The sequence below is a fragment of the Rhinoderma darwinii genome, chromosome 9 (assembly GCF_050947455.1).
Source record: "Rhinoderma darwinii isolate aRhiDar2 chromosome 9, aRhiDar2.hap1, whole genome shotgun sequence".
Taxonomy (NCBI): domain Eukaryota; kingdom Metazoa; phylum Chordata; class Amphibia; order Anura; family Rhinodermatidae; genus Rhinoderma; species Rhinoderma darwinii.
In genome coordinates this window covers 11,955,585-11,982,886 of record NC_134695.1, presented here as the reverse complement: position 1 = coordinate 11,982,886, position 27,302 = coordinate 11,955,585, and the positions used below count along the sequence as shown (strand labels likewise).

General features: G+C 42.5%; 1 protein-coding gene across 2 annotated transcripts in view; it reads right to left on the bottom strand.

The window, feature by feature from the left end:
- The window catches only part of PLCB3 (phospholipase C beta 3), a 227,733-nt gene that overhangs the window by 69,958 nt on the left and 130,473 nt on the right, over positions 1–27,302 (bottom strand). For both annotated transcript variants that reach the window (XM_075837265.1, XM_075837264.1), the window contains one exon: positions 4,265–4,333. In XM_075837265.1, the coding sequence (XP_075693380.1) occupies positions 4,265–4,333 (69 nt within the window). The remainder of the gene's footprint in view (positions 1–4,264; positions 4,334–27,302) is intronic.

Sequence of the window (27,302 nt, the reverse complement as noted above, 5' to 3'; positions counted from 1 at the left end):
CAGCTCAATGCCTCTAAATGCATGATATGGGGCCTAGAATTTATTCAATTGTGCCCTGAAAGCCAAAGGGTGCTCCCTCTCTTTTTGGCCCAGCCACACGTCTAATAAGCAGATCGAGGCCACAATGGGAGTATTTTTGAAACCAGGAGAAACCGGGTGATAGATTTTGGGGTGTGTTTCTTCATTCTCATGGACGCTTTACAAAGAAATCGGTCTTCAAACTGACACTTATGAAAAAAGTGAAATGTTATTTTTTTTCACCTGCTATGTATTAAATTGAGCAAAAAACTGTGGGGTCAAAATACTTACTATACCCCTAAATAAATACCTTAAGTGGTCTAGTTTTCTAAATGGGGTCATTTATGGGGAGTTTCTATCATTCTGGCAGCTCAAAACCTCTCCAAATGTACAGTGGGGCCTAAAACATTTTCAAGCAAAATATGAGTCCTGAAAGCCTCCGGGTGCTCCCTCCCTTTCGGGCCCTGCCGTGTGTCCAGGCAACGCATTAGGGTCACAATGGGGACATTTTTGAAAACAGGAGAAACAGGGTGATAGATTTTGGGGTGTGTTTCTTCATTCTCATGGTCGCTTTACAAAGAAATCGGTCTTTAAAGTGATACTTTTATGAAAAAAGTGAAATTATATTTTTTTACGCCTGCTTTGCATGAATTCTTACAAAAAAACTGTGGAGTCAAAATACTTACAACACCCCTTAATAAATACCTTAAGGGGTGTAGTTTTCAAAATGAGGTCACTTGTGGGGGTTTCCACCATTCTGACACCTATGAGCCTCTGAAAACCTGGCTTGGTGCAGTAAAACAAAATGTACTTCAAAATTTATACAATTATTACTAAACTTGTAAGTCTTCTAAATTGCTCAAAAATTATTATTTTCTTTTCAAAAGTGCTGCCAAAATAGAGTAAAGAGATGGAAATATATATTTAATAAAAAAAATTGTACAGTATGTGTGTACATAAGTGACATATTGCAGTTAAAATGAGGGAAAAATGATAATTTTTACAAAATTTCTTCACTTTTTCTATTTTTTTATTAATTTCCGCAAATCGTATCAGTCTACTTTTTACCACTAAAATAAAGTACAACATGTGACGAAAAAACAATGTCAGAATTACTTGGATATTCAAAACTTTCACAGGGTTATTCTCTGATAAATTCAGACATACCAGATTTGACAAATCTGGCTTGGTTATTAAGGTCCAAACAGGCCCGGTCATTAAGGGGTTAATATTATAATTTGTCCATAACAGAACAGCCACAGCAATATTTACACAGTGGGGCAAATTTGCTATTGGTGTTGCGCCAGAATTCTGGCCTACAATGCACCTTCTTTTTGGCAAAAATCATTTAAGACAAAACTATTAATGAAATACACCAAAATGAACAGATCTTTGCGACTCACTTGACAAGTGTGTGTGGCTAAGCCGGTAATAGGTGCGGTATAAATTAGTCAAATTGGGTTTAAACTTTTTGGGCAAAAAAGTGGTTTAAAGAAAGACAACCAACAGGTGGCATAAAGTTAGACAAAAGTGTCTCAAGATGCGCCAAATTTAGCATCCAGCATGAGCCACTGTGATCAATTTGGCGCATCTAGTACAATTCTAATCTGTATTCATTTAGGACACTATTAGTTTATCTGCCCCAGTGTCTTAGCAATTAATTAAGCAGTCTTAAATGTGTTGAACAAAGAGTGAATTGCTCACTACATTTCTTCATATTAATAAAAAGTCAGGATCTCCTCGACAAATATCTATTCCCTATAAACAACTAGCAAGGCAACATTATAGATGCAGTACTGCTGTTAAACAACAGATGGAGCCAAAGCTCTGCTGAAACTGATCTCATTCCTTACTCATATTTACCTTCACACAAAGTAACTCGTTTCCTTTTCCTCATTGCAAAACCTCAGCATTTCATTACACAATGATTCTCAGAGGCACTTACCAGTCATTCGCAATGTCTACCATCTGCTTACTATATGTGTCAGCCTGAAACTAATTTTATTTCATTGGTAATTCTAAGTAATCGTACAAATAATATAATTCTGACATATAAAGTGGCTTAAGTTGCCGTCAAAACCTGTACTATGCAGATGAGATCCATTAACACAAAGTGGAAGGAACAACTGCAAAAACACAGACACCACTTAGGCCCTGTTCTCACAGAGTATTTTGACGAGCTTTTTGGAGCGGAAACCGCTCCGCAAAACTCGTCAAAAACCGTCCGAAAATGCCTCCCATTGATTTCAATGGGAGGCGGAGGCGTCTTTTCCCGCAAGCGTTAAAACCGCCTCGCGGGAGAAAGAAGGAACATGCCCTATCTTCGCACGTTTACGCCTCTGACCTCCCATTGACATCAATGGGAGGCAGAGAGAGCGTATTTCGCGGAGTTTTTTGCCCGTAGCACTCAATGGGCCCCAGCGAAAAACGCTGCGAAAATCGCGGCAAACGACATGCAGGAAGGACAAAATCCCAAACGGAATTTTGAGGCAGAGTTTTCCTCCTGCAAAAAATTCAGTGTGAACGAGGCCTTATTAGGTTATGTACACACGCATTGTTTTCAGGCGTATTTCGAGGAGTTTACGCCTCGAAAAACACCTGAAAAAACGGAAGCTGAACGCCTACAAACATCTGCCCATTGAAATCAATGGGAAAAACAGCATTTAGCTCATACGGGGCGTCTTTTTACTCCGTAAAAAGAAGTAGCATGTCACTTCTTGAGGGGTCTTTTGGAGCTGATTTTCCATTGAACACTATGAAAAACGTCTGAAAAGAAGCCTCAAAAGAAGCTCCAAATTTCATTTTCAGCTTCAAAAACGCCTGAAAATCAGAGGAAGTATTCTCTGAAATCAGCTCCGTATTTTCAGACGTTTTTTTAAGCGTGTGAACATACCCTTACATCGCACGCCTGTGCATGCAATAAAACAGTAAGGCTGGGTTCACACGACCGATATTCAGACGTAATGGAGGCGTTTTACGCCTCGAATTACGTCTGAAAAAACGGCTCCAATACGTCGGCAAACATCTGCCCATTACTTGCAATGGGCTTTACAATGTACTGTGCCGACGACTTGTCATTTTACGCGTCGCTGTGAAAAGACGGCGCGTAAAATTACAGCCTCGTCAAAAGAAGTGCAGGACACTTCTTGGGACGTAATTAGAGTCGTTCTTCATTGACTCCAATGAAGAACAGCTCCAAATTACGTCCGTCAAAGACGTGGCGAAAAACGCCAGTACATGCAATTACGTCTGCCCCAATTTTCCTGCTTTTAATCTCCCATCAGGTGTAATGATGTCTTTATCCCTAGATAACTGCCGTCTAATGGGACTGGTGTCGGCAGGATCAAGTAACAGTTTTAAAGGATATGCATACCTTTAAAATGTTTGTTTTTTTTAAATGTCTATCAATGTGTTTTGCGCAACTTTCTAAATACTTTTTATGAAAAATTATTTTATATCAGCTGCTTTGCTTTCTGTATACAGAGCAGCTGTATCTAGCGGACCGGACAGGTTCAGGGTCAGCAGGTCCTGCATGTCTGTGACACGCAGGATCCACCTGTTATTGATCACATCGAAGTTATGAACTTAGATGTGATCGATAACAGCTCGAGCCTGTGTGTCAGAGACTTGCAGGACCTGCTGACCCTGAACCCGTCAGTCCTGCTAACCTGACAGATACAGGATATAAAGCAGCTGCATCTCAAAAAGTAAAAATAATTTTTAATAAAAACTCTTTTGAAAGTTGCACCAATCACACTTATTTAAAAAAAACAAAACATGATTTCAAAAGGTGTACACAGCATTTAAGGTGGCCATACAATGGTGATGGCTGTTGCAAACAAAATTCAACTTGCCCGACGCTTCTCTCGCTACTGCTGTGGGGGGCCACCATACACATTAGATGGTTGGCTGGTCCCACCGAAATCGGCAGGTACGGCTGACATACATCTAATGTGTACGGCCAGCCTAAAGGTCCTTTTAGATCGGCGCTTGTTTGCTACTTTCACGAGGAGCTATGACCTGTAATGTATGGGGAAGAACGATCATTACTACAAGTGCCCATCCCCAAACATGTCCATCATGTCGGCAGCACATCTCCCTCTTTATATGTTGGTGCTGTGTAAGCGACAAATAAATTAGCATTGTAATAAGCAAAATCATGAGCCCCTTCAGCAAAGAATGGAGGGGGGATGGGAGGGTTTTCATGGACTCACATTATTCATATAGACTAGCACACCATCCTTACCTTAGGTATTTTGGCATACTTTCCTGTTCGAGTGTCTCTTATTAAGGTGATATCGAGAATATCAACTTCCTGTAAGTGTATGAGAGAAACAAAAAGATTACAGACCAACAAAATATCTCAGAAATACATCACAGATAAGGCTGGTATCTTCACACGCTATGTGGTTCATGGCGCCTTCAATAAATTAGACAATTAGAAATATCATGTCTCTCGCGTACCCCCCCCCTCCCCCACACACAAACATGAGCAACTTTTTAAATCTTGCCAGAACCATCTACACAACAAAATAAACTGTTCTTTGGTGGCTTTGCCTATGCTGACACATGAATATCCTCCATAGTCTGAAATTTGTAGGGGAAAAAATGTTTTTTGGAGCTGGATAGTTCCAAGGTATTCAGCAGATTATTTATGAGGAATAAGTAGGATAACTAATGTGATTGTTACAGCAGTCCAGAAAGGATGGAGACTGGGGACTGGGTCTTGTTCAAAACTTCTGACAAGTATGAGATATGCACTGGAGTGGGAAAAGGGGATGAGTAAAGAGAAAGTCCATAAAGGGAGTTGTTTTAAAATTGAAATAAGATGGATCAGAAATAGAAGATATAGACACAAGATAGCTGTGGGCAAAACAACTGGCACTGCTAATCTTGAAGGAAACAAAGGATCAGTCTTGGATGTTTGCGTAAATATTAAAATGTCAACAGATGCCAGTATTCACAGATAAAAGAAAGATTCACGTCTTAGGCCGTATTCACACGAACGGGTGTCAAATCGGGACCTATTTTCCAAGATCCCTTATAGAATTGAGGTATCCGGAAAAACGGGCAAATATTGGACATGTCCTATTTTTTCACTGGCCGTTCACACAGTCAGTTACAAAAAGGCAGTGTGAATAGCCCCATAGACGTACATTAATTTTAATGCAGCCGAGTGACGACCGTTAAAAGAACAGCCGTCACACGGCCGATTATCCCTGTCGTGTGACTAAGCCTTAAAGAGGCTCTGTCATCACATTATAAGTGCCCTATCTCCTACATAAGGAGATTGGCGCTGTAATGTAGGTGACAGTAATGCTTTTTATTTTAAAAAACGATCTTTTTTCACAACGTTAGGAGCGATTTTGGTTTATGCTAATGAGCTTTCTTAATGCCCAAGTGGGCGTACTTTTACTTTCGACCAAGTGGGCGTTGTACAGAGGAGTGCATGACGCTGACCAATCGGCATCATGCACTCCTCTCCATTCATTTACACTGCACTAGCGATATAGATATATAGCGATATATCTATATCGCTACTGCAGTGTAAATGAATGGAGAGGAGTGCATGATGCCGATAGCGATGTGCAGCCTCATACACAAGCCCTAGCATTACTACAGTGTCCTGATAATGAAAACACATGACCATCCAGCCTGGACGTCATGTGTACTCAGAATCCTGACACTTCTGAATCTTTTCTGTGAGATTCCAGCAAGTGAAACCAAATCTCGCGAGATCTATATCGCTAGTGCAGTGTAAATGAATGGAGAGGAGTGCATGATGCTGATTGGTCAGCGTCATGCACTCCTCTGTACAACGCCCACTTGGTCGAAAGTAAAAGTACGCCCACTTGGGGATTAAGAAAGCTCATTAGCATAAACCAAAATCGCTCCTAACGTTGTGAAAAAAGATTGTTTTTTTAAATAAAAAGCATTACTGTCACCTACATTACAGCGCCGATCTCCTTATATAGGAGATAGGGCACTTATAATGTGGTGACAGAGTCTCTTTAAAGAGACTCTGTCACCACATTATAAGTGCACTATCTCCTACATAAGGAGATGGGCGCTATAACGTAGGTGACATCAGTGCTTTTTATTTAGAAAAATTATCTATTTTTACCACGTTAAGAGCGATTTTAGCTTTATGCTGATTAGTTTCTTAATGCCCAAGTTGGTGTGTTTTTACTTTAGACCAAGTGGGCGTTATACAGAGGAGTGTATGACGCTGACCAATCAGCGTCATGCACTTCTCTACATTCATTTAGTCAGCGCATAGTGACACTGCGTTGTTCACTATGTGCGGTCTTATACTGACATATTAATGTTACTGAAGTGTTTAGACAGTGAATAGACATTTCTTCCAGCGAGGACGGGATGTCTATTCACAATCCCGGCACTTCGGTAACGTTTCTGTGGTACTTACAGCAGAGTAAGCGTAATCTCGCTGTAAATGACAGGTTACGGCGAGATTACGCTTTGCTCTGCTGCAAGTACCACAGAAATGTTACCGAAGTGCCGGGATTGTGAATAGACATCTCGTCCTGGCTGGAAGGAATGTCTATTTACTGTCTAAACACTTCAGTAACGTTAATGTGTCAGTATAAGACAGCACATAGTGAACAACGTAATGTCACTATGCGCTGACTAAATGAATGGAGAGAAGTGTATGACGCTGATTGGTCAGCGTCATACACTCCTCTGTACAACGCCCATAGGTTTACCTATGGTGGACAACTTAACCCCTTAGTGACCAGCCCATTTTAGGCCAAAATGACCAAGCTATTTTATTCGTTTTTCTATAGTCGCATTCAAAGAGCTATAACTTTTTTATTTTTTCGTCTACATAGCTGTATGAGGACTTGTTTTTTGCGGGATTAGTTGTACTTTTTAATAGCACCATTTTTGGGTACATATAATTTTTTTATTAACTTTTATTAACTTTTTTTGGGGGGATTATAAAAAAAACCTGAAATTCCGCCATTGTTCTATGCGTTTTTAAATTGACGCCGTTCACTATGCGACGTAAATAACATGTTACCATTATTCTATGGGTCGGTACGATTACGGCGATACCACATATGTAGAGGTTTTTTATGTTTTACGACTTTTGCACAATAAAAACACTTTTGAACTAAAATTATTTATGTGCTTGTTTTCTGCGGGACGAGACGTAGTTTTGATTGGTACTGTTTTGGGGTGCATGGGACTTATTAATTCATTTTTATTATGACTTTTTTGGGGGGCAATGGAAAAAAAATAGCAATTTCGCCATTATTTTTTGCGTTTTTTTTTTACGGTGTTCACCTTGCGGTTTAAATTACATATTAACTTTATTAATGGAGTCATTACGGTCGTGGCGATACCATATATGTGTACTTTTATTTATTTTTTACACTTTTACTAAATAAAACCACTTTTTATGGAAAAAAATTGTTTTATTTATTTTTTTACTGTAACTTTTATTATTAATCTTTATTTCACATTTATTATTTATTTCATTAGTCCCACTAGGGGACTTTACTGTGCGATCTTCAGATCGCTGATATAATGCTCTGGTATACTTCGTATACCAGAGCATTATTGCCTGTCAGTGTAAATCTGACAGGCAATCTGTTAGGACGTGCCTCCGGCGCGTCCTAACAGGCATATGTCCAGGGCAGACCTGGGGGCTTTTATCAAGCCCCCGGCTGCCATGACACCCCATCGGAGACCCGCGATTGCATTTGCAGGCCGCCGATGGGTGACAGAGGGAGCTCACTCCCTTTGTAAACAAAGTTAAATGCCGCGGTCGCTATTGACGGCGGCATTTAACGGGTTAAACGGCCGCGATCGAAGTAAACTTCGATCGCGGGCGTTGGAGCAGGAGCTCAGCTGTCATTAGACAGCTGAGCCCCGGCTCCAGCCTGCACGGGAGACCCGTGCAGGACTTAGACTAGGCGAACGTGAAAAGGCGTCAGCCTAGCCTAAGGCCCCTTAGTGACCGACGTGAAAAGGCGTATTGGTGGTCACTAAGGGGTTAAATATTGATATTTATTGCTATTGTGCTATTATTATTATGCAATAATTCTGTGGTGCAACCTGACAGACCATATTCTAGATACTTGGTCTCTGGTGTAAACAATTAACTTTGTTATTGGTCTTTTTCAATTAACTAAAAACCTGATTATATCATGGTGGAGTCTCTTGTCCGAGGTTGTTTTTTATTATATGTTTTTTAACCATTGTATGTAATTGTGGGAGAGGGGTTATTCCCATAACGGGACAATAAAGATTTGTATTTTTTCATATTGAGAAGTACTTTTGTGTCATTTTTGCTTGGACGTTTTTTGGTCTTTTTAGTGTTGGAGTCGTGTCTACTGCACCTGCTGTCGTTTGCCACATCCTGTGTCATCTACCACGTCCTGTGTCATCTTCCACGTCCAGTGTGATCCGCCACGTCTGGTGCAACGTGCTGCACCTGCTGTCATCTGCCACATCCAGTGCCATATTCCTCGTCCAGCGTGATCCGCTATGTCTGGCGCAACGTGCTGCACCTGCTGTCACCTGACACGTCTGGCGTAACCTGCTGCACCCACCTCCATCCGTGGCAAAGCCTCGGCCACTGTCTGGACTATTCAGGTGCCCTTGTGCGGGACTTTGTATTGCTGGGGTGCTCTGTGGTTTGGCCAGCTGCCTCCCCACTACGGCGGTGCGGCCTAGTGGGTCCACATACCCACAGACCGTGACAGTACACTCAGGCCATGGACCCCGCTGGTCAACTTGAGACCTTGATGATACAAGCCATGCTGGCCGAGATGCAAGAACTCCAGTCACGGCAAGACCAACTCCTCCTGTCGGTGAACGCCATTGCTCATCGGCTGGTTGCTCCAGCCACAGTCGTCACCGCACCCATTTCTGCTGTTCCTCCTGCTACACTTCCTGTCAGTACCAGTGCCGATTCCCTATGCTTCTTGCCGCTACTTCCTCGTTATGGACGGAGACACGAGGACCTGCAGGGGATTTCTGAATCCGTGCCAGATCCACTTCAGACTACATGCCAGGGCCTTCTCTTCTGATGACGTCAGGATCACCTTCATCATCTCTCTCCTTACTGGCAAAGCCCTGGCATGGGATAATCCTCTGTGGCAACATCAGGGACCAGAGACCTGTGACTTGCAGTGCTTCTTACGGACTTTCCGCTTCATTTTTGAGGAACCTGGGAGAGTTTATTCGGCTGCTGCATCCCTGCTGACCCTACACCAGGGAGACAACTCCGTGGGCGAGTATGCCATCCAGTTCTGTACCCTGGCTGCTGAATTAACTTGGAACAAGGAGGCTTTGGTGGCCACATTCTGGCAGGGTCTGTCTTCTGGGATTAAAGACAAGCTGGCCGCTCATGATCTGCCATCTATCCTGGACGATTTCATCCTACTTGCCACCCGGCTTGACATGAGGATCCGGGAGCATTCCCAAGAGGTTCTCCGGGAGAAAGAACTTCCTAGGCTGGATTCTACTTTCCAGCAAGCCTTACTATCCTCCTCAGTCGTCCCACCAGAGGATCCTACGCAGATGAACAGAGTCAAATTGTCTACCCAGGAAAGACAACTCAGACGCACTTCTGGACTTTGTCTATATTGCGGCCTCGGTGGCCATAGTGTGTGCGTTTGTGTCCCCAGAGGCCAGAGAAACCCCAGTGCTTAGGATTGGTTGGAGAGACAACCCTAGGTGGAACGGTACCAAATAAAGCATTCTGTTCTAAGATGACTATTCCTGTGACCATAGTATCCGGTTAGAGGACGCATCAGGTTTCTGCCTATCTAGACTCCGGGTCCGCGGCAAACTTCATCCAAAAGGAGCTAGTGGATCATCTCCAGTTGGCCACAGTTCCCCTGGAGACACCTTTTGGCTGTTGCCTCGGAGAATCACGAGCTGTTGAAGCTCCAAGTTGGAGCCCTTCATTCTGAACTAATTTAATTTCTTGTTTTGCCCAAGGCCATCAAACCTTTTCTGCTGGGCCTGCCTTGGCTTCGACTGCATGCCCCAGTCCTGGACTGGAATTCTGGAGAGGTTCTCCAATGGGGCTCCAAGTGCCTCAGTCGTTGTCTGTTTCAGATCGATCCTGTCCAGCCTCATCTGCATCAGTCATGGGACTACCCCCCATTTTGCTCAGTTTGCAGATGTCTTCAGCAGGAAGGAGGCGGAGACACTGCCTCCACATTGGACTTATGACTTCCCCATTGAACTGGTTCCCAATGCCTCTCTCCGCGTGGACGGGTATATCCTCTCACCTTGCCAGAGTCTCTATCCATGTCGGTCTATATCAAGGAAAATTTGTAGAGGGGTTTCATGTGAAAGTCTTCCTCCCCGGCCGGGGCTGGGTTCTTCTTCGTTAAAAAGAAAGACGGATTCCTTCCACCCTGCATTGACTACCGTGGTCTCAACCAAATCTCAGTCAAGAACAAATACCCGTTGCCACTTATATCTGAACTGTTTAACCGTATACGAGGAGTCAAAATGTTTCCAAAACCAGACTTGCATGGGGCTTATAATTTCATCCCAATCAGTCAAGGGGACAAGTGGAAGATGGCGTTCAACACTCGAGACGGGCACTACGAATGCCTGGTGATGTCATTCGGACTGTGTAACGCTCCCACGGTCTTCCATGAATTAGTCAATGATATCTTTCGAGGTCTCCTCTATGTCTGTGTTGTAGTTTATCTTGATGATATTTTGATTTTCTCCCCAGATCCGACGACTCATCGGAGGCATGTCCGTCAAGTTCTACTGCGATTAAGGGAGAATCGTTTATATGCCAAGCTAGAGAAGTGCATCTTTGAAAAGAATTGTCTGTCCTTCCTGGGCTATATCATCTCAGATCAAGGTCTCAAGATGGATCCTGAGAAAGTAAGAGCTGTCCTGGAATGGCCACGTCCTCAAGGCCTGAGGTCCATACAACGTTTCCTGGGATTCGCCAATTTCTACCAGCAGTTTATCCCAAACTTCTCATCACAGACAGCTCCCATCTCTACCCTTACCAAGAAGGGTGTAAACGCCAAGGTGTGGACTCCAGAGGCAGAATCCGCATTTATTAGCCTAGAAAGCCTTCACTTCAGCCTCGATCCTCCATCATCCTGATGTATCTCGGCAGTTTTCATTGGAGGTGGACGCTTCTTCTGTTGGTGCAGGTGCACTTCTGTTCCATAGGAGCTCCAAAGGAAAGGCAGTTGTATAAAGCTATTACTCGAGACTTTTTTCTTCTGCAGAGCGCAATTACTCTATTGGGGATCGGGAGCTACTGGCCATCAAATTGGCTCTGGAGGAATGGAGACATCTTCTAGAGGGTGCAGCTCACCCCATCCTGATCTACACCGACCACAAGAACATAACGTATCTTCAGTCTGCTCAACGGCTGAATCCCCATCAAGCCAGGTGGACGCTGTTCTTCACCCGTCCCGCTGACAAGAATGTGAGGGCCAATGGCCTGTCCAGGTCATTTGAGACGAATGACATGGAGTCCCTTCAGAGTATCATAGACCCATCCTGCATGGTCACTGGCAATCGTTTGCAGGTTAGAGACATCCCTCCGGGGAGGACTTTTGTTCGGTTGACAGACAGGAAAAGAATTCTCCGCTGGGGATACAGCTTTAAACTGGCTGGGCACGCTGGTGTTCGTAAGACCCGAGACCTGATTGCTCGTCACATTTGGTGGCCCACGCTACCCAAAGGTGTTGTGGACTTTGTCTTCTCCTGCACGGTGTGTGCTTCTAATAAGGTTACTCACTCCAAGCCTGCCGGCCTGCTACAACTTCTGCATGTACCCAATGCCCCCTGGCAGCACATTGCGATGGACTTTGTCACAGACCATCCTCCGTCAGCAGGATGTAACACTGTCTGGGTGGTGGTGGACCGGTTCTCTAAGATGGCACATTTTATCCCGCTGACCGGCCTACCATCTGCTCCCCGACTAGCGAGTCTCTTCATTCAGCACATCTTCCGCTTGCATGGCTTTGTCCCTTCACGTTGTGTCCGATCGGGGGGTTCAATTTACCTCAAAATTCCGTAGAACCCTCTGTAGACTCTGTAGAGATTGGACTTTTCCTCAGCCTATCACCCCAAGTACAATGGGCAAGTCGAGAGGATCAACCAGATAATGGAGAATTATCTCCGCCACTCCATCTCCTTGCAACATGATAACTGGGTATAGCTTCTTCCATGGGCCGAGTTCTCGTATAACAACCACACAAGTGAGTCCACCACTTCCACATCGTTTTACATTGTGAACAGTCAACATTCTAGAGTCCCTTTTCCTGTGTCGACTACATCTCAGGTACCCACTGCTGACTCTGCATTTGGGGTCTTTCTGCAAATCTGGCAACAGACCCGGTCCTCTATTTTGCTGGCAGTCAATCACATGAAGCGTTTGGTCCTTAGGAGGTCCTAAGAGACTGAAGAGAACCTCAGTGCTCCTGCTCAACCCTGCGGTGTTGCTATCAGTGTGTGAAGAGTGGGAGAAGAGGGTTGCATTGACAATCCAACACAATGGGCAGCACTTTGAACACATTTTATAAGTGGTCAGAAACTTGTAAATAACTCATGAAAGAATAAAGTAACGTTAAAACCAAGCACACCATTGTTTTTCTTGTGAAATTCTCGATAAGTTTCATGTGTCACATGACCCTCTTCCTATTGTAAAAACTAAAGTTGGATACAAAATGGCCAACTTCAGAATGGCCGCCATGGTCAACACCCAGCTTGAAAAGTTTCCCCCCTCCCATATACTAATGTGCCACAAACAGGAAGTTAATATCACCAACCAATCCAATTTTATTTAGGTGTATCCATATAAATGGCCCACCCTGTAGAGGTGAAATTTACAAATTTCATTTTATTTTATTTTTTTGCAGAATTTCATTTTTAATCCATTTTTTTTGTAACACAGAAGGTTTTACCAGACAAATGCAATTCAATATTTATTGCCCAGAGTCTGCAATTTTTAGAAATATCCAACATGTGGCCCTAGCGTGCTAATGGACTGAAGCACCGTCCACAGAAGCACTTAGAGGATTTTGGGGCCTCCTTTTTATTAGAAAATATTTAGGCACCATGTCAGGTTTGAAGGGCTCCTGCGGTGCCAAAACAGTGGAAATCAACCAAAAGTGACCCCATTTTGGAAACTAGACCCCTCAAGGAAATTATCTAGGGGTATAGTGAGCATTTTGACCCCACAGGTTTATTGCAGAAATTATTGGAATTAGGCCGTGAAAATTAAAATCGACATTCTTTCAAAGAAAATGTAGGTTTAGCTAATTTTTTCTCATTTCCACAAGGACTAAAGGAGGAAAAGCACCACCACATTTGTAAAGCGATTTCTTCCGATTAAAACAATACCCCACAAGTGGTCCTAAATGGCTGTTTGAACACACGGCAGGGCTTAGAAGGGAAAGAGTGCCATTTGGCTTTTGGAGCTCAAATTTAGCAGGAATGGTTTGCGGGGGCCATGTCGCATTTGCAAAGCCCCCGAACGGACAAAACAGTGGAAAACTCGCACAAGTGACCCCATTTTGGAATCTACAGCCCTTGAGGAATTCATCAATGGGTGTAGTGAGCATTTTGACCCCACAAAGGTTTTATAGATATTATTAGAATTGGTCAGTGAAAATAAAAACAATCCATTTTCTTCAATCAGACATAGCTTTAGCTCAACATTTTTCATTTTCTCAACAAATAAAGGAAAAAAAAAAAAAACAACATTTGTAAAGCAACTTCTCTGGAGTACGGCAATACCCCATATGTGGTCATAAACTGCTGTTTGGGCACACAGCAAGGATCAGTAGAGGAGCCCCATTTGGCTTTTGGAGTACAGATTTTGCTGGATTGATTTCTTGGAACCATGTCGCTTTTTCAAAGCCCCGGAGGAACCAGTACAGTGGAAACTGCCCAAAAGTGACTCCATTCATGAAACTACACCCCTTGAAGAATTCATCTACGGGTGTAGTGAGCATTTTGACCCCACAGATGTTTCATAGATTTTATTAGGATTGGGCAGTGAAAATAAAAAAAATCCTTTTTCTTCAATAAGACGTAACTTTAGCTAAAAAAAATTCATTTTCTCAATAAATAAAGGAGAAAAAGAACAACAATGTTTGCAAAGCAATTTCTCCTGAGTACGGCAATACCTCATATGTGGTCATAAACTGCTGTTTGGGCACACAGTAGGGCTCAGAAGGGAAGGAATGCCATTTGGCTTTTGGGGTACAGATTTTGCTGGATTGGTTTCTGGTTGCTATGTCTCATTTGCAAAGCCCCTGTGGGACTAAAACAGTTGAAACCCCCCACAAGTGACCCCATTTTGGAAACTACACCCTTCAAGGTATTCACCTAGGGATGTAGCCAGCATTTTAACTCGATGTTGCAGAGTGAAAATATGTGGTGCCCAGATTGTGCCACCATAACAAGACAGCTCTCTAATTATTATGCCGTGTTTCCCGGTTTTAGAAACACCCTACATGTGGCCCTAATCTTTTACCTTGACTATCAGCAGGGCTCAGGAGTGAGAGAGTACCATGCGAAATTGAGGCCTAATTTGGCAACTTACACAGTATTGGTTCACAATTGCAGAGACTCTGATGTGAAATAATAAAAGAAACTGCTGAAAAGTGACACCATTTTGGAAACTACACCCCTCAAGGTATTTATTAAGGGGTGTAGTGAGCATTTTCACCCCACAGGTCTTTTCCATAAATTATTTTTCCATAAGTGACATTACAGTGGGAAATATGTCGTACCCAGCTTATGCCACTGGAGACACATACCACAAAAATTCTTAAAAGGGTTCTCCCGAGTATGGCGATGTATGTGGAAGTAAACTGCTGTTTGGGCACACTGTAGGGCCCAGAAGGGAAGGAGCGCCATTTAGCTTTTGGAGCGTGGATTTTGCTTGGTAGTAGTTTTGTTTGGAGTTTTACTAGTATTTCAGTTTATAATGTGGGGGCACATGTGAGATGGACAGAGTACATCAGGGGCATAGTCAGGTGGTATAATAATGGGGTAAACAATAAAATAGTCCATAAATATTTGTTACGCTGTGAAGCAATCCTTTCTGCACAGGCTAGTGTCGCACTAATAAATGGTGTTTACTTATCCCCCTTTTGGTCCGCACTCCGCACCTTTGCAGTTTGGAGAATTTAGCTGGGAAGTGTTGTCCTGGTATAATACGGGCACCCTCGCTTCCAGCAGATATGTTTGGACCCTCCCCTTCCTAGTTCCCTAATTTTAGGGCCTTGATAAATCGCCTCTTGAAACAGAAGAAATGTTCCCCTCGGGCCAGCACAACTGCATATTTTTCTTTCCTGACTTATTGGAGCCTTAACTAATTTTATTTTTCATAGACGTAGTGGTATGAGGGCTGTTTTTTTGCGGGACGAGCTGTAGTGATTATTAGTACCATTTTGGGGTACATGCGACTTTTTGATAACTTGTTATCCTTTTTTTTGGGAGGCAAGGTGATCAAAAAACAGCAATTCTGGTATAGTTTTTTTTAAACAGCATTCACCACACGTCATAAATGTTAACTTTATTCTGTGGGTAAGTACAATTCCGGCAATACCAAATTTAGAGAACTTTTTTATGTTTTACAACTTTTTGCACAATAAAATTACTTTTGTAAAATATATTAAGAGCCATAACTTTTTAATTTTTTCGTCGAAGGAGCTGTATGAGGGCTTGTTTTTTGCGACACGAGCTATCGTTTTTATAAGTACCATTTTTTGATACATGCGACTTTTTGAGCACTTTTTATTTAAATTTTTGGAAGACAAAGTGACCAAAAAAAAAAAAGCATTCACTGTGCGGGACAAATAACATAATATTTTTATAGTTCAGGTCGTTAATAATAAATGACTTGATAAGGGAAAAAGGGCGATAGTTATTACTTGAAACTTTTATTTTATTTTTTTACAACTTTTAGTTTTACTTTCTTTACACTTTTCTTTAGTCCCACTAGGGGACTTGAAGGTACAGTGGTTTGATTAATGGTCTAATATATTGCACTACTTATGTAGTGCAATGTATTAGAACTGTCAGTTGGTCACTGACAGCAAGCCGATCAGGCTCCGGTCGGGGCCTAATCGGCTTCCGTAATGGCAGACAGGAGGCCATTGTTAGGCCTATTGTTGCCATAGTAGCAGTTGGCAGCCTTGCCATCACATGGCAGGCTGCCGATTTGCTACAAACCACTAAGATGCAGTGATCGCTTTGGATCGCTGTATCTAAGGGGTTAATGGCAGGAATCAGAGTTAGCTCTGGTTCCTGCCGTCACTGCTGATGACGCCGGCTCAGCAGCTGAGCCGGCGCCATCTTGCCGATGGTACCGGAAGCATTTTAGGCCCCGCTGGCGAGCGGGTCATAGGAGGCTTCCGTTGCTGGTGGACCGGAAGGTAAGTATTAGGCCTCCGATTACCATTGCAGCCACCGACAACCCAGCGATCACGTTGCTGTGGTGCCGGTGGCTAAAAACTCCTCACATGCTACGATCTCTAATGAATGCAGCATCTGAGGGTTTAATCTGCCGAATTGGATTCTAGCCATGGTCCTGGCCGTTACATCAGGGTGTCAGCTGTAACATAGAGTTCGCACCCGGTGGTGATGGTGCGGGCTCAGCTCTTGAGCCCGCTCTATCACTGCAACGTAATGGTACTGCGCTTTGCGGGAAGCCGTGCCAGACAGCGCCGTATATATAAGGGGTTAAAGTAAACAAAGAAGAAAATGGTCATAAAGGTACGATGAACAAGGCATGATGAAGGTTCAAAAAAAATGCAGCAAGCCCTAAAAAAATAAAAATAAATAAATATATATATATATATATAAATATATATATATATATATATATATATATATATATATAGGATGAGGTTTATGTACATTTCTATGTCGGAATTTTGATAATCCGCACCTCTTGGGTCCCATTGATATATGTATGATGACAGTGAAAATCTCCTTATTTCTCCATTCTGTGTATATGTGGGGTTTTGTATATATACAAACTCACATGTACGTACAAGTATGAGCACACTCCTATTTTCCTTAAAAAGTCTTCCAAGCTGGTATCTTTCTGTTTGTCTACACATTCTCAGGATTTAGTTAGGGAAATAGCGTTTATCTCAACAAAGAGTGGGGGAATAGAGACAGAATATAAAAAATGTAAACACTTAAACCAGCTTCCCCCTCCTTCTCCTGACTTCCACAGAGCCCATCATCTGGAGGCAGGAGAAGATAAAGCACGCAGACATGGAGAGAAGGCAGCAGGAGAGAGAAATGAGGAAAAGTAGGGTCAGGACAAGGAAAAGTTATGGGATAAAGCAGGATACAGGGATATAGTGCGAGAGAGTAAAGGTAAAGAAAGTGAGAGGCCGTGGGAAAATGAAGAAGAAAGAGCACATTCATCCGGCATCCAGATGTGGAGGAGGGGTGGGGGCCCAACTGGACATCTCCAGATGTGTCAGACTCATACAGCACAGTGGAAGTTGAACAGATGAACAAGTTGAGGGGTTGCAGAGTAAGAGACAACAGAAGGGGAAGGGGCATAACTCAGAACTAAAGGGATGTTACAGTGTACACAAGTTTGATCCGAAGGACTGGGCTCTGAGGCCCCATCATTCGCTAAAATAAGACAGCGGGAGCACATAGTAGCTTCGTACCCTGTCGTTTTCCTAAAGTCATACTCGAGGGAGCATGTAGACTATAATAAAAGTTTTAGCAACTTCATCCTAGTGAACAAAAGGGATCTCAAAGTCTGGACCCTACCAAGAAAAACTTCTGATGTGTCTCTAACATCTGGAGGTACAATTTAAAAAAGAAGTGGCGGAGAAGACACAGAGTAGCATCAGAAAACTGCGTGGAGAATGGTGACAGTATGAGACAGAGTAAACTTTTGTATACAGACAACAATGAAACTTGAGAATAGGAAACTGGACAGTAGGTTGAATGAGATAAAAAAAAAAGAAAAAAGAAGGACCACCATTTGGCCTACTGGAGCTTTTGTGGTGCTAAGTTGTGAATGCAGAAGTGCAGTGAAAGTTGAAACCCCCAAGAAGTGACCCCGTTTTAAAAATTGCACCCCTTAAAGGAACAGTGTTACCACAATTTTTTTTTTAATATGTTAAAGATGTTAGTGCTTTATTAAAAACGTTTGGATTAATTTGTATGTTTGTGTGTTACTTTTTCTTATTTTTACACTTTTTCTTCCCTATGGGGGCTGCCATTTTTTTTTTCCATTTCTGTATGTGTCGATTAACGACACATACAGACATGGAATACGGCAGCTCCAGTCCCATAGGGACTGCGAACGGGGCCCGTTCCATCCACTTCTGTGTACGCCGTCTGTGTGGGAACGGAGCATGCGCCGCTCCCACACAGTCCAATTTGAAATGCGCGCCGTCCGGCGCCATTTTCCTGTGGACCGGAAGTCGCGGCCGGACAGTAAGATTACTACTTCCGGTCGCGGCTTCCGGACTTGTGTACTTGGACCAGCAGCAGCAGACGGAGCGGACGGGCCGGAGGGAGCCGCGGCGGCAGGAGCAGGTAAGAGATTTCTATGTATGTTCGTGTTTGTGTGTGTTTACTACTATATGTAAACCTACTACACTGTGTGTTAGCTCAAAAAATGGTGACACACAGTGTAGGAGGTTAGACCGTTCAATCCCCTCGTTTATCCCGGCACTAGCCAGGATAAAGGAGGGGGGGATGCTGAGAGCTCACTAGAGCGAGGGCTTTTTACCCAATTTTGCAGCATAAAGCAATGTGGTTGCTTTACCACATGCAATGCTGCAATTTTGGGAATGGCTCCATCTAGTGACCAGCAATGGGAAATATTATAAATTAGAATCCAATTGAATCCAATTTATAATATTTCCTGACTCGTGAAAAAAAAAAAAAATTAGAACAATGTTTAATCACCTATACACTAATTGTTTAACTAAAAAAAAAATAAATCATGTTTTGCTGGCAACACATTCCATTTAAGGCATTCATCTAAAGGTGTAGTGAGCATTTTGACCGGAGACATACACCCCATAAACTGTAATGTGGGTTCTCCCGGGTATGGCAATACCCTCAATGTGGCTGTTAACAGCTTCCTGGGCACATAGCAGGGTTCAGAAGGGAAAGATGAGGGGGATAAGCTGTGTTGAGTGCATCAGGGTAAGTAAAACTGAGGTAGATTAAAAATCAAGGGATGTATGATACATTTTAAAACACTTTCATACAGAGCCCTTGTTTTTCGGGACACTTGTCACATTGATATATTGTGTCCTTCCTTATCCCCCTCTTATAGCAGACTTTGCACCTCTTTTGACTTTTTCCCTTCTTGGCAGTTTGGAAAGTGTTACCATGGTACGATGCGTGTGGCCTCGCTTCCAGAAGTACTGGGTGCCCCCCCCTACTTGGTCCCTAAAGATTAGGTTCATGATAACCACCTCTTGAAATTCCAGGAAAGTTCCCGTCTGGCCTGTACATCGACGTAGCACGTACGCATTGTACAATGCCATCGGTATGATGTGCCCGGCCAGCTTCTTAAACCACACCACATGGCGCTGTAGGGCTTCAGGACTTGATCTGACAAGTCCACCCCTCCCATGTACCTATTGTAGTCCAGGATGCAGTCTGGTTTGGGGGTCTCTGTACTGGTACCTCGTACAGGTACATGGGTCCTGGTGTGGCCATGTATTGTTGTCAATACAAGGACATCTCTCTTGTCCTTGTACTTGACACACAATTTGTTGCTGCTAGCTTGTGCCCTGCTCTCACCCCTTCTTGTTTGCCCAAGCAGAGTCTTAGGGAGGCCTCTCAGATTTCTTCTAGCAGTGCCGCATGCCGCAGTACTTCTGGAAGCGAGGCAGTTGAAGAGTGGGAAGCTGATATAAAAATGAACCCTGGTCCAGCAGTGGGTGCACCAAATCCCACACAATTTTTGCATTAACTCCCAGTAAGGGGGGGGGGAGGCATTCTGGGGGCTGAATACTGCTGTCCTTCCCTTCATATATCCTAAATTTGTAGGTATACCCTGATGCACTCTCGCACAGCTTATACATCTTCACGCTATACCTTGCCCTCTTACTCGGCAGGCACTGGCAGAATTAAAACCTCCCTTTAAAATGTAGCAAGGACTCATCAATAGAAATACAATTCTCGTGGCTGTATGCTTGGGAAAAATCGGGCACTGAAATGGTCTAATAGGGGTCTCAGTTTTATACAAATGGTCAAAACTGAGGGGTCATCTCAGGGTGGGGCACTGCTCATTATCAGCATAATGTAAGAAGCAAAGTATTGCCTCATTATTTTTTTTTTAGGTTCCAGTTCAGTTCTGAAGTTGCTTTGAGGGACCTATATATTAGACACCCTCATCAAACACCCCATTTTAGAAACTAGACCCCTCAAAGTATTCACAACAGCATTTAGAAAGTTTATTAACCCTTTAGGTGTTTCACAGGAATTTAGAGCAAAGTAGAGGTGAAATTTACATATTTCTTTTTTTTGTCAAAAAATCATTTTTATCCCATTTTCTAATGTAAAACAGAATGTTTTACCAGAGAAATGCAACTCAATATTTATTGCCCAGATTCTGCAGTTTTGAGAAATATCCCACATGTGGCCCTAGTGTGGTAATGGACCGAAGCACCGACCTCCGAAGCAAAGGAGCACCTAGTGGATTTTGAGGCCTCCTTTTTATTAGGCACCATGTCCGGTTTGAAGAGGTCTTGTGGTGCCAAAACAGTGGAAACCCCCCAAAAGCCCAAAAGTAACCCTCTTTTGGAAACTAGACCCCTGGAGGAATTCATTGTAGTTTTCATGGAGTGCATGCTACTCTTTGATCAGTTTTTATTCTATTTTTAAAAGGCGTGGTGACTAAAAAACAGCAATTCTACTATTGATTTTTATTCTATTCTTTTTACAGCGTAAAAGGAAATGAGCTAGCGGCGGACGTCGCAGCACAGCATAGATCCTGTTCATACCAAACGCAATCCGACTGTTTGAAAAAGGTCTGGTTATTTTGACAGAAACGTTTTGGGGTGCCAGGTTTTCTTCCAAGATACGACTACAGCTATACCATATGTTTATTGTTTTTTTTAAGTCTTATGGGGTTTGCACAATAAAATACTTTTCATAAAAAATAATTTACTTTTTGTATAGCCTTATTCTAAGAGCCATAACTTTTTTATTTTTCCATCAAAAAAGCCGTGTGAGGACTTGTTTTTTTGCGTAACAAACTGTAGTTTCGACTAGTCCCATTTTTAGGTACATGCAACGTTTTGATCTCTTTTTATTCAATTTTTTGGAAGGTTAAGTGACCAAACAATTGTGATTCTGGTATGGTTTATTATTAATTTATTTTATGGCGTTCACCACGCGGGATAAATAACGTAATAATTTTGTAGTTCATGCCGTTACAGACACGGCGATACTAATTATGTATAGTTTGTTTAGTTATTTTTATTAATAATAAAGGACTGATAAGGGAAAAAGGGGGATTTTTACTTTTATTACTTTTAAAACTTTTTTAAACTTTTTTTTTACTTTATTACTTTGCCCCACTAGGGGACTTGAGGGCAGGAGGCCCTGATCGCAATTCTAATACACTGCACTACATGTGTAGTGCAGTGTATCAGAGCTGTCAGCTACTCACTGACAGCAAACATAGTGAGTCCTGACTTTGTCATAGCCGGATGCCACTGTTATGTGTCCGGTTGCCATAGCAACCATCGCTGCCCGCTTATCATGTAGCGGGCCGTCGATGGTGGTTTAACCCCTAAAAAGCCGCGATCACAATTGAACACAGCTTTTAATTGGTTAATCAGCGGGGACACATCGATCGGTCCCCGCTATAGGAGCTGTGGCAACTGCTGTACGAGACAACAGCTGTCACAGCTCCTGTATGTGTCAGGAAGCCGGCCAAAATGGCCGTTCCACCCGTGACGTACTATTAGGTCATTGAGCGCGAACGATACAGTTACCATGACCTAATAGTACGTACAGGAGCCTGAAGGGGTTAAGGACACAACCTGTTTTCGCCTTATGGACCAGGTCATTTTTTTCAAAACTGACATGTGTCACTTTATGTGGTACTAACTTCGGAATGCTTTCACCTATCCAAGCGATTCTGAGACTGTTTTCTCGTGACACATTGGACTTTAAGTTAGTGGTAAAATTTAGTCAATACATTCAGTGTTTATTTGTAAAAAAAACACCAAATTGTAGAGAAAATTTGTAAAAATGTGAATTTTTTCTAAATCTAAATTTAAATGTATCTGCTTGTAAAAGAGATAGTAATACCACACAAAATGTTTGCTAATTAACATTTCCCATATGTCTACTTTATGTTGGCATCGTTTTTTGAATGCTTACTTTTCTAGGACGTTACAAGGCTTCGAACTTTAGCAGCAATTCCTCACAATTTCAAAAGGTTATTTTTTTAGGGACAAGTTCAGTTCTAAACTGACTTTGAGGGCACTATATATTATAAACCCCCCATAAATCACCCCATTTTAAAAATATAACTCCTCAAAGTATTAAAAACTGCTTTTAGAAAGTTTCTTAACCCTTTAGGTGCTTCACAGGAATTACAGCAAAGTGCAGGTGAAATTTACAAATTAAATTTATTTTGCAGAAAATCAGTTTTAATCCATTTTTTTCTGTAACACACAAGGTTTTACAGAGAAACGTTACTCAATATTTATTGCCCAGGTTCTGCAGTTTTTAGAAATATCTCACATGTGGCCCTAGATTTATAATGGACTGAAGCACAGGCCTCACAAGCAAACGAGAACATCGTGGATTTTGGGGCCTCCTTTTTATTAGAATATATTTTAGGCACCATGTCAGGTTTGAAGAGGTCTTGTGGTGCCAAAACAGTGGAAACCCCTCAAAAGTGACCCCATTTAAGAAACTTCACCCCTCAAGGAACTTATCTAAGGGTATAGTTAGCATTTTGACCCCACAGGTTTTTTGCAGAAATTATTGGAAGTAGGCCGTGAAAATGAAAATCTACATTTTTTTCAATAAAATGTAGGTTTAGCTCATCTTTTTTTCATTTCCGCAAGAACTAAAGCAGGAAAAGCACCCCAACATTTGTAGAGCAGTTTCTCCTGAGTAACACAATACCCCATATGTGATCATAAAGGGCTGTTTGGACACACGGTAGTGCTCGGAAGGGAAGAAGTGCTATTTGGCATTCAGATTTTGCTGTATTGGCTTGTGGAGGCCATGTCACCTTTGCAAAGCCCCTTAGGAACCAAAACAGTGGGAACACCCCTAAAGTGATCCCATTTAGGAAACGACACCCCTCAAGGAACTTATCTAAGGGTATAGTAAGCATTTTGACTCCACAGATTTTTTTGTCTGAATTTATTTGAAATAGGCCTTATTTACTGGTATTTCAATATATAATGTGGGGGAATGTGTATGTTGTGAAGAGCAAATCAGAGTATAATAAAAGGGTACATAAATTATAAAATTATTAATTCATAGATGTGTGGTAAGCCTTGAAGCAATCCTTTATGCACAGGCCATGTTTTTCGGGGCGTTTGTCGCACTGGTAAGTGGTGTCCCTTCTTATGCCCCTTTTGCTACAAACTCTGCACCTTTTTTGGGATCTTCCCTTCTTTGCAGTTTGGGGAACGATGCCGGCAAAGTGCTGCCCTTGTACAATATTGGCACCGTCACTTTCAGCAGATGTGCTTGGGCCCTTCCCTGCCTTGTTTTCAAACATAAGCACCTTGATAATCTCCTCCTGAAAATTAAGGAATGACCCTGTCCGGCCTGCACGTTTGGACAGCACGTAAGCGTTATACAATGCCATCTGTACCATGTGCACAGCCACCTTTTTGTACCACACTCTTGTTTTTCTCATGGCATTATAGGGCTTTAGCACTTGATCGGAGAGATCAACCCCTCCCATGTACTTGTGTTAGCCCACGATGCAATCTGGCTTGTGGGTCACTGTGGTGGTACCTCGTACAGGGACAGGGGTGCTGCCGTTCCCATGTATTGTGGTCAAGAGAAGGACATCCCTCTTGTCCTTATACTTGACGAACACCACGTTCTCGCTGCATATTGCCCTGCTCTCACCCCTTCTAACACGTTGGCCAAGCAGTGCTTTAGGGAGGCCTTTCTGTTTTTTTGCGCAACGTGCCGCATTATTTCTGGTGGAGAGGCATTTAAGTAGTGGGATGCTGGTGTAAAAGTTATCCACGTAAAGTTGATAACCCTGGTCCAGCAGTGGGTGCTGCACCAAATCCCACACTATTTTCCCACTAACTCCCAGGACGGGGGGCATTTTGGGGGTTCAATCCTGGAGTCCTTCCCTTCATAAACCCAGAACCTGTAGGCGTACCCTGAGCTGCTCTCGCACATCTTGTATCCCATACCTTGCCCACTTACTGGAATTTTAGCCTACCCTTAAAGGAACAGTGTCATCACAAATTATTTTTTTATATGTTAAAGATGTTAGTGCTTTATTAAAAACGTTTATATTTATTTGTGTGTTTGTGTTTTACTTTTTCTTATTTTTACACTTTTTCCTCCCTATGGGGGCTGCCATTTTTTGTTCCATTTCTGTATGTGTCGATTAACGACACATACAGACATGGAATACGGCAGCCACAGTCCCATAGGGACTGCGAACGGCTCCCGTCCCATTCACTTGTGTGTACGGCGTCTGTGTGGGAACTGCGCATGCGCCGCTCCCACACAGTCCAATTTGAAATTGGCGCCGTCCGGCGCCATTTTCCTGTGGACCGGAAGTCGCGGCCGGACAGTAATATTACTACTTCCGGTCGCGGCTTCCGGACTTGTGCACTTGGACCAGCGGCAGCAGACGGAGCGGACGGGCCGGAGGGAGCCGCGGCGGCAGGAGCAGGTAAGAGATTTCAATGTATGTTCGTGTTTGTGTGTGTTTACTACTGTATGTAAACCTACTACACTGTGTGTTAGCTCAAAAAATGGCGACACACAGTGTAGGAGGTTACACCGTTCAAACCCCTCGTTTATCCCGGCACTAGCCAGGATAAAGGAGGGGGGGATGCTGAGAGCTCACTAGAGCGAGGGCTTTTTACCCAATTTTGCAATGCTGTAATTTTGGGAATAGCTCCATCTAGTGACCAGAAATGGGTAATACTATAAATTAGAATTAATTTATAATATTTCCTGACTCGTGAAAAAAATTAAAAAAATTTGAACAATGTTTAATCACCCACACACTAAATGTTTAATTTAAAAAAAAACAACATGTTTTTCTGGCAACACATTCCCTTTAAAATGTACAAGGGACTCGTGTATTACAATGTTCTTTTGGGGGGTATACGCTTCTTTAAATTTGGTGCAGAAATGATTAATGACTGGCCTGATTTTGAATAGGCAGTTATATGTGGGGTCATCAAGGGGCGGGCACTGTGCATTATTATTATAATGCAAAAATGTAATAGCTTCAAAGCGACTCCGGGGCATTGCCATCCGGTAAATTGGGATGTTGTACAAAACAGCTGTACTCCAGTATTGCCTGATCTGTGGCTTCTTTACTAGCCCCCATATGCAGCGCAATGTCAATATTTACTGATTTGCAATTAAGCAAAAAAAATGCCCTTATTTCCGGCTAGCTAATATGGAGTAATAAAATATAACTTTTATTGAATACAGTTTAAAGAAACCAAAACAAAAGATCACACTTATTAAAAATTAGCCAATGCTCACTGGCAACTAAAGATCAGCGTGGCAAGTTGCCAGTGAGCATTGGCTAATTTTTAACAAGTGTGATCTTTCGTTTTGGTTTCTTTAAACTGTATTCAATAAAAGTTATATTTTATTACTCCATATTAGCTAGCCGGAAATAAGGGCATTTTTTTGCTTAACCCTTTCACGACCAAGGACGAAAATGAACGTCATGGTCGGGTGCTAGTTCCCGCACCATGACGTTCATTTTCGTCCGCATTTCAAACTGTCACTCTGTGTAAACACAGAGTGACAGACGCGCGCTGACAGCTGTCCTAGACAGCTGAGACATCAGTCTCGCCGGACAGCGGACCATCGCCGCTGCTTTCGGCAGTTAACCCCTTAAGTGCGGCGACGGATTGCCGTCGCCGCATTTAAATGGTTTGAAGCACATCGGCAGCCCCCACGAAGTGATCGTGGGGGCTACCGATGCTTGTCACAGCAATCGGAGGTCAGATAATGACCTCCGGGTTGCCATGTACGGAAGCCTCGGAGGAACAGCCTCCGGCCGTTCCTCCTCTGCTTCCTGTCAGTGTGACAGTCACGTCACAATGACAGTTAGAGTACATTACACTACGTGTGTAGTGTAATGTACTCTAGCAGCGATCAAAGCTGCAAGACTAAGTGTCCCCTAGTGGGACAAGTAAAAAAAGTAAAAAAAAGTAATAAAAATGTTTCAAAAAAAGTGTAAAAATAAAAGTTATAAGTTCTATAAACACGAAATGCTTTTTTTCTCTATAATAAGACTTTTATTATAGAAAAAAAATTAACACGTTAAAAAGTACACATATTTGGTATCACCGCGTTCGTAACGACCCCAACTATAAAACTATAATGTTATTTTTCCCGCACGATAAACACCCCAAAAAAAATCAATAAAAAACTACGACAGAATCACAATTTTTTTGGTCACCACCGCTCCCTAAATAAAGAATAAAAAGTGATCAAAAAGTCGCATGTACCCGAAAATAGTACCAATAAAAACTTCTATCCGTCCCGCAAAAAACAAGCCCTTACACAGCTTTTTTGACTAAAAAATTAAAAAATTACGGCTCTCTGAATATGGTGACACAGAATTTTTTTTTTTTATAAATAAGTAATTTTATTGTGCAAACGCTAAAAAAAGGACCAAACCTATATACATATGGTATCGCCGTAATCGTACCGACCCGCAGAATAAAGTAAAAATTTCATTTATAGCGTACGGTGAGCGCCGCAAAAAGAAAACCTAAAAAACGGTCAGAATTCCTGTGTTTTGCTCAGGATTGCAAAAAAATGGAATAAAAAGTGATAAAAAAAAAAAATCGCATGTACCCCAAAATGGTACCAATGAAAACTAAAGATTGTCCCGCAACAAATAAGCCCTCACACAGCTCCGGTAGTGAAAAAATAAAAAAGTTCTGACTTTCAGAATATGGCGATGCAAAATGTGCAGAGTGTCCAATAGTGGATAAGATCGGGCGCCATTAATCAGTGCGACACCGGCCACATATCTATGAAATATTATTTATTTACCCCATTATTATACCCTCTTATTATGCCCT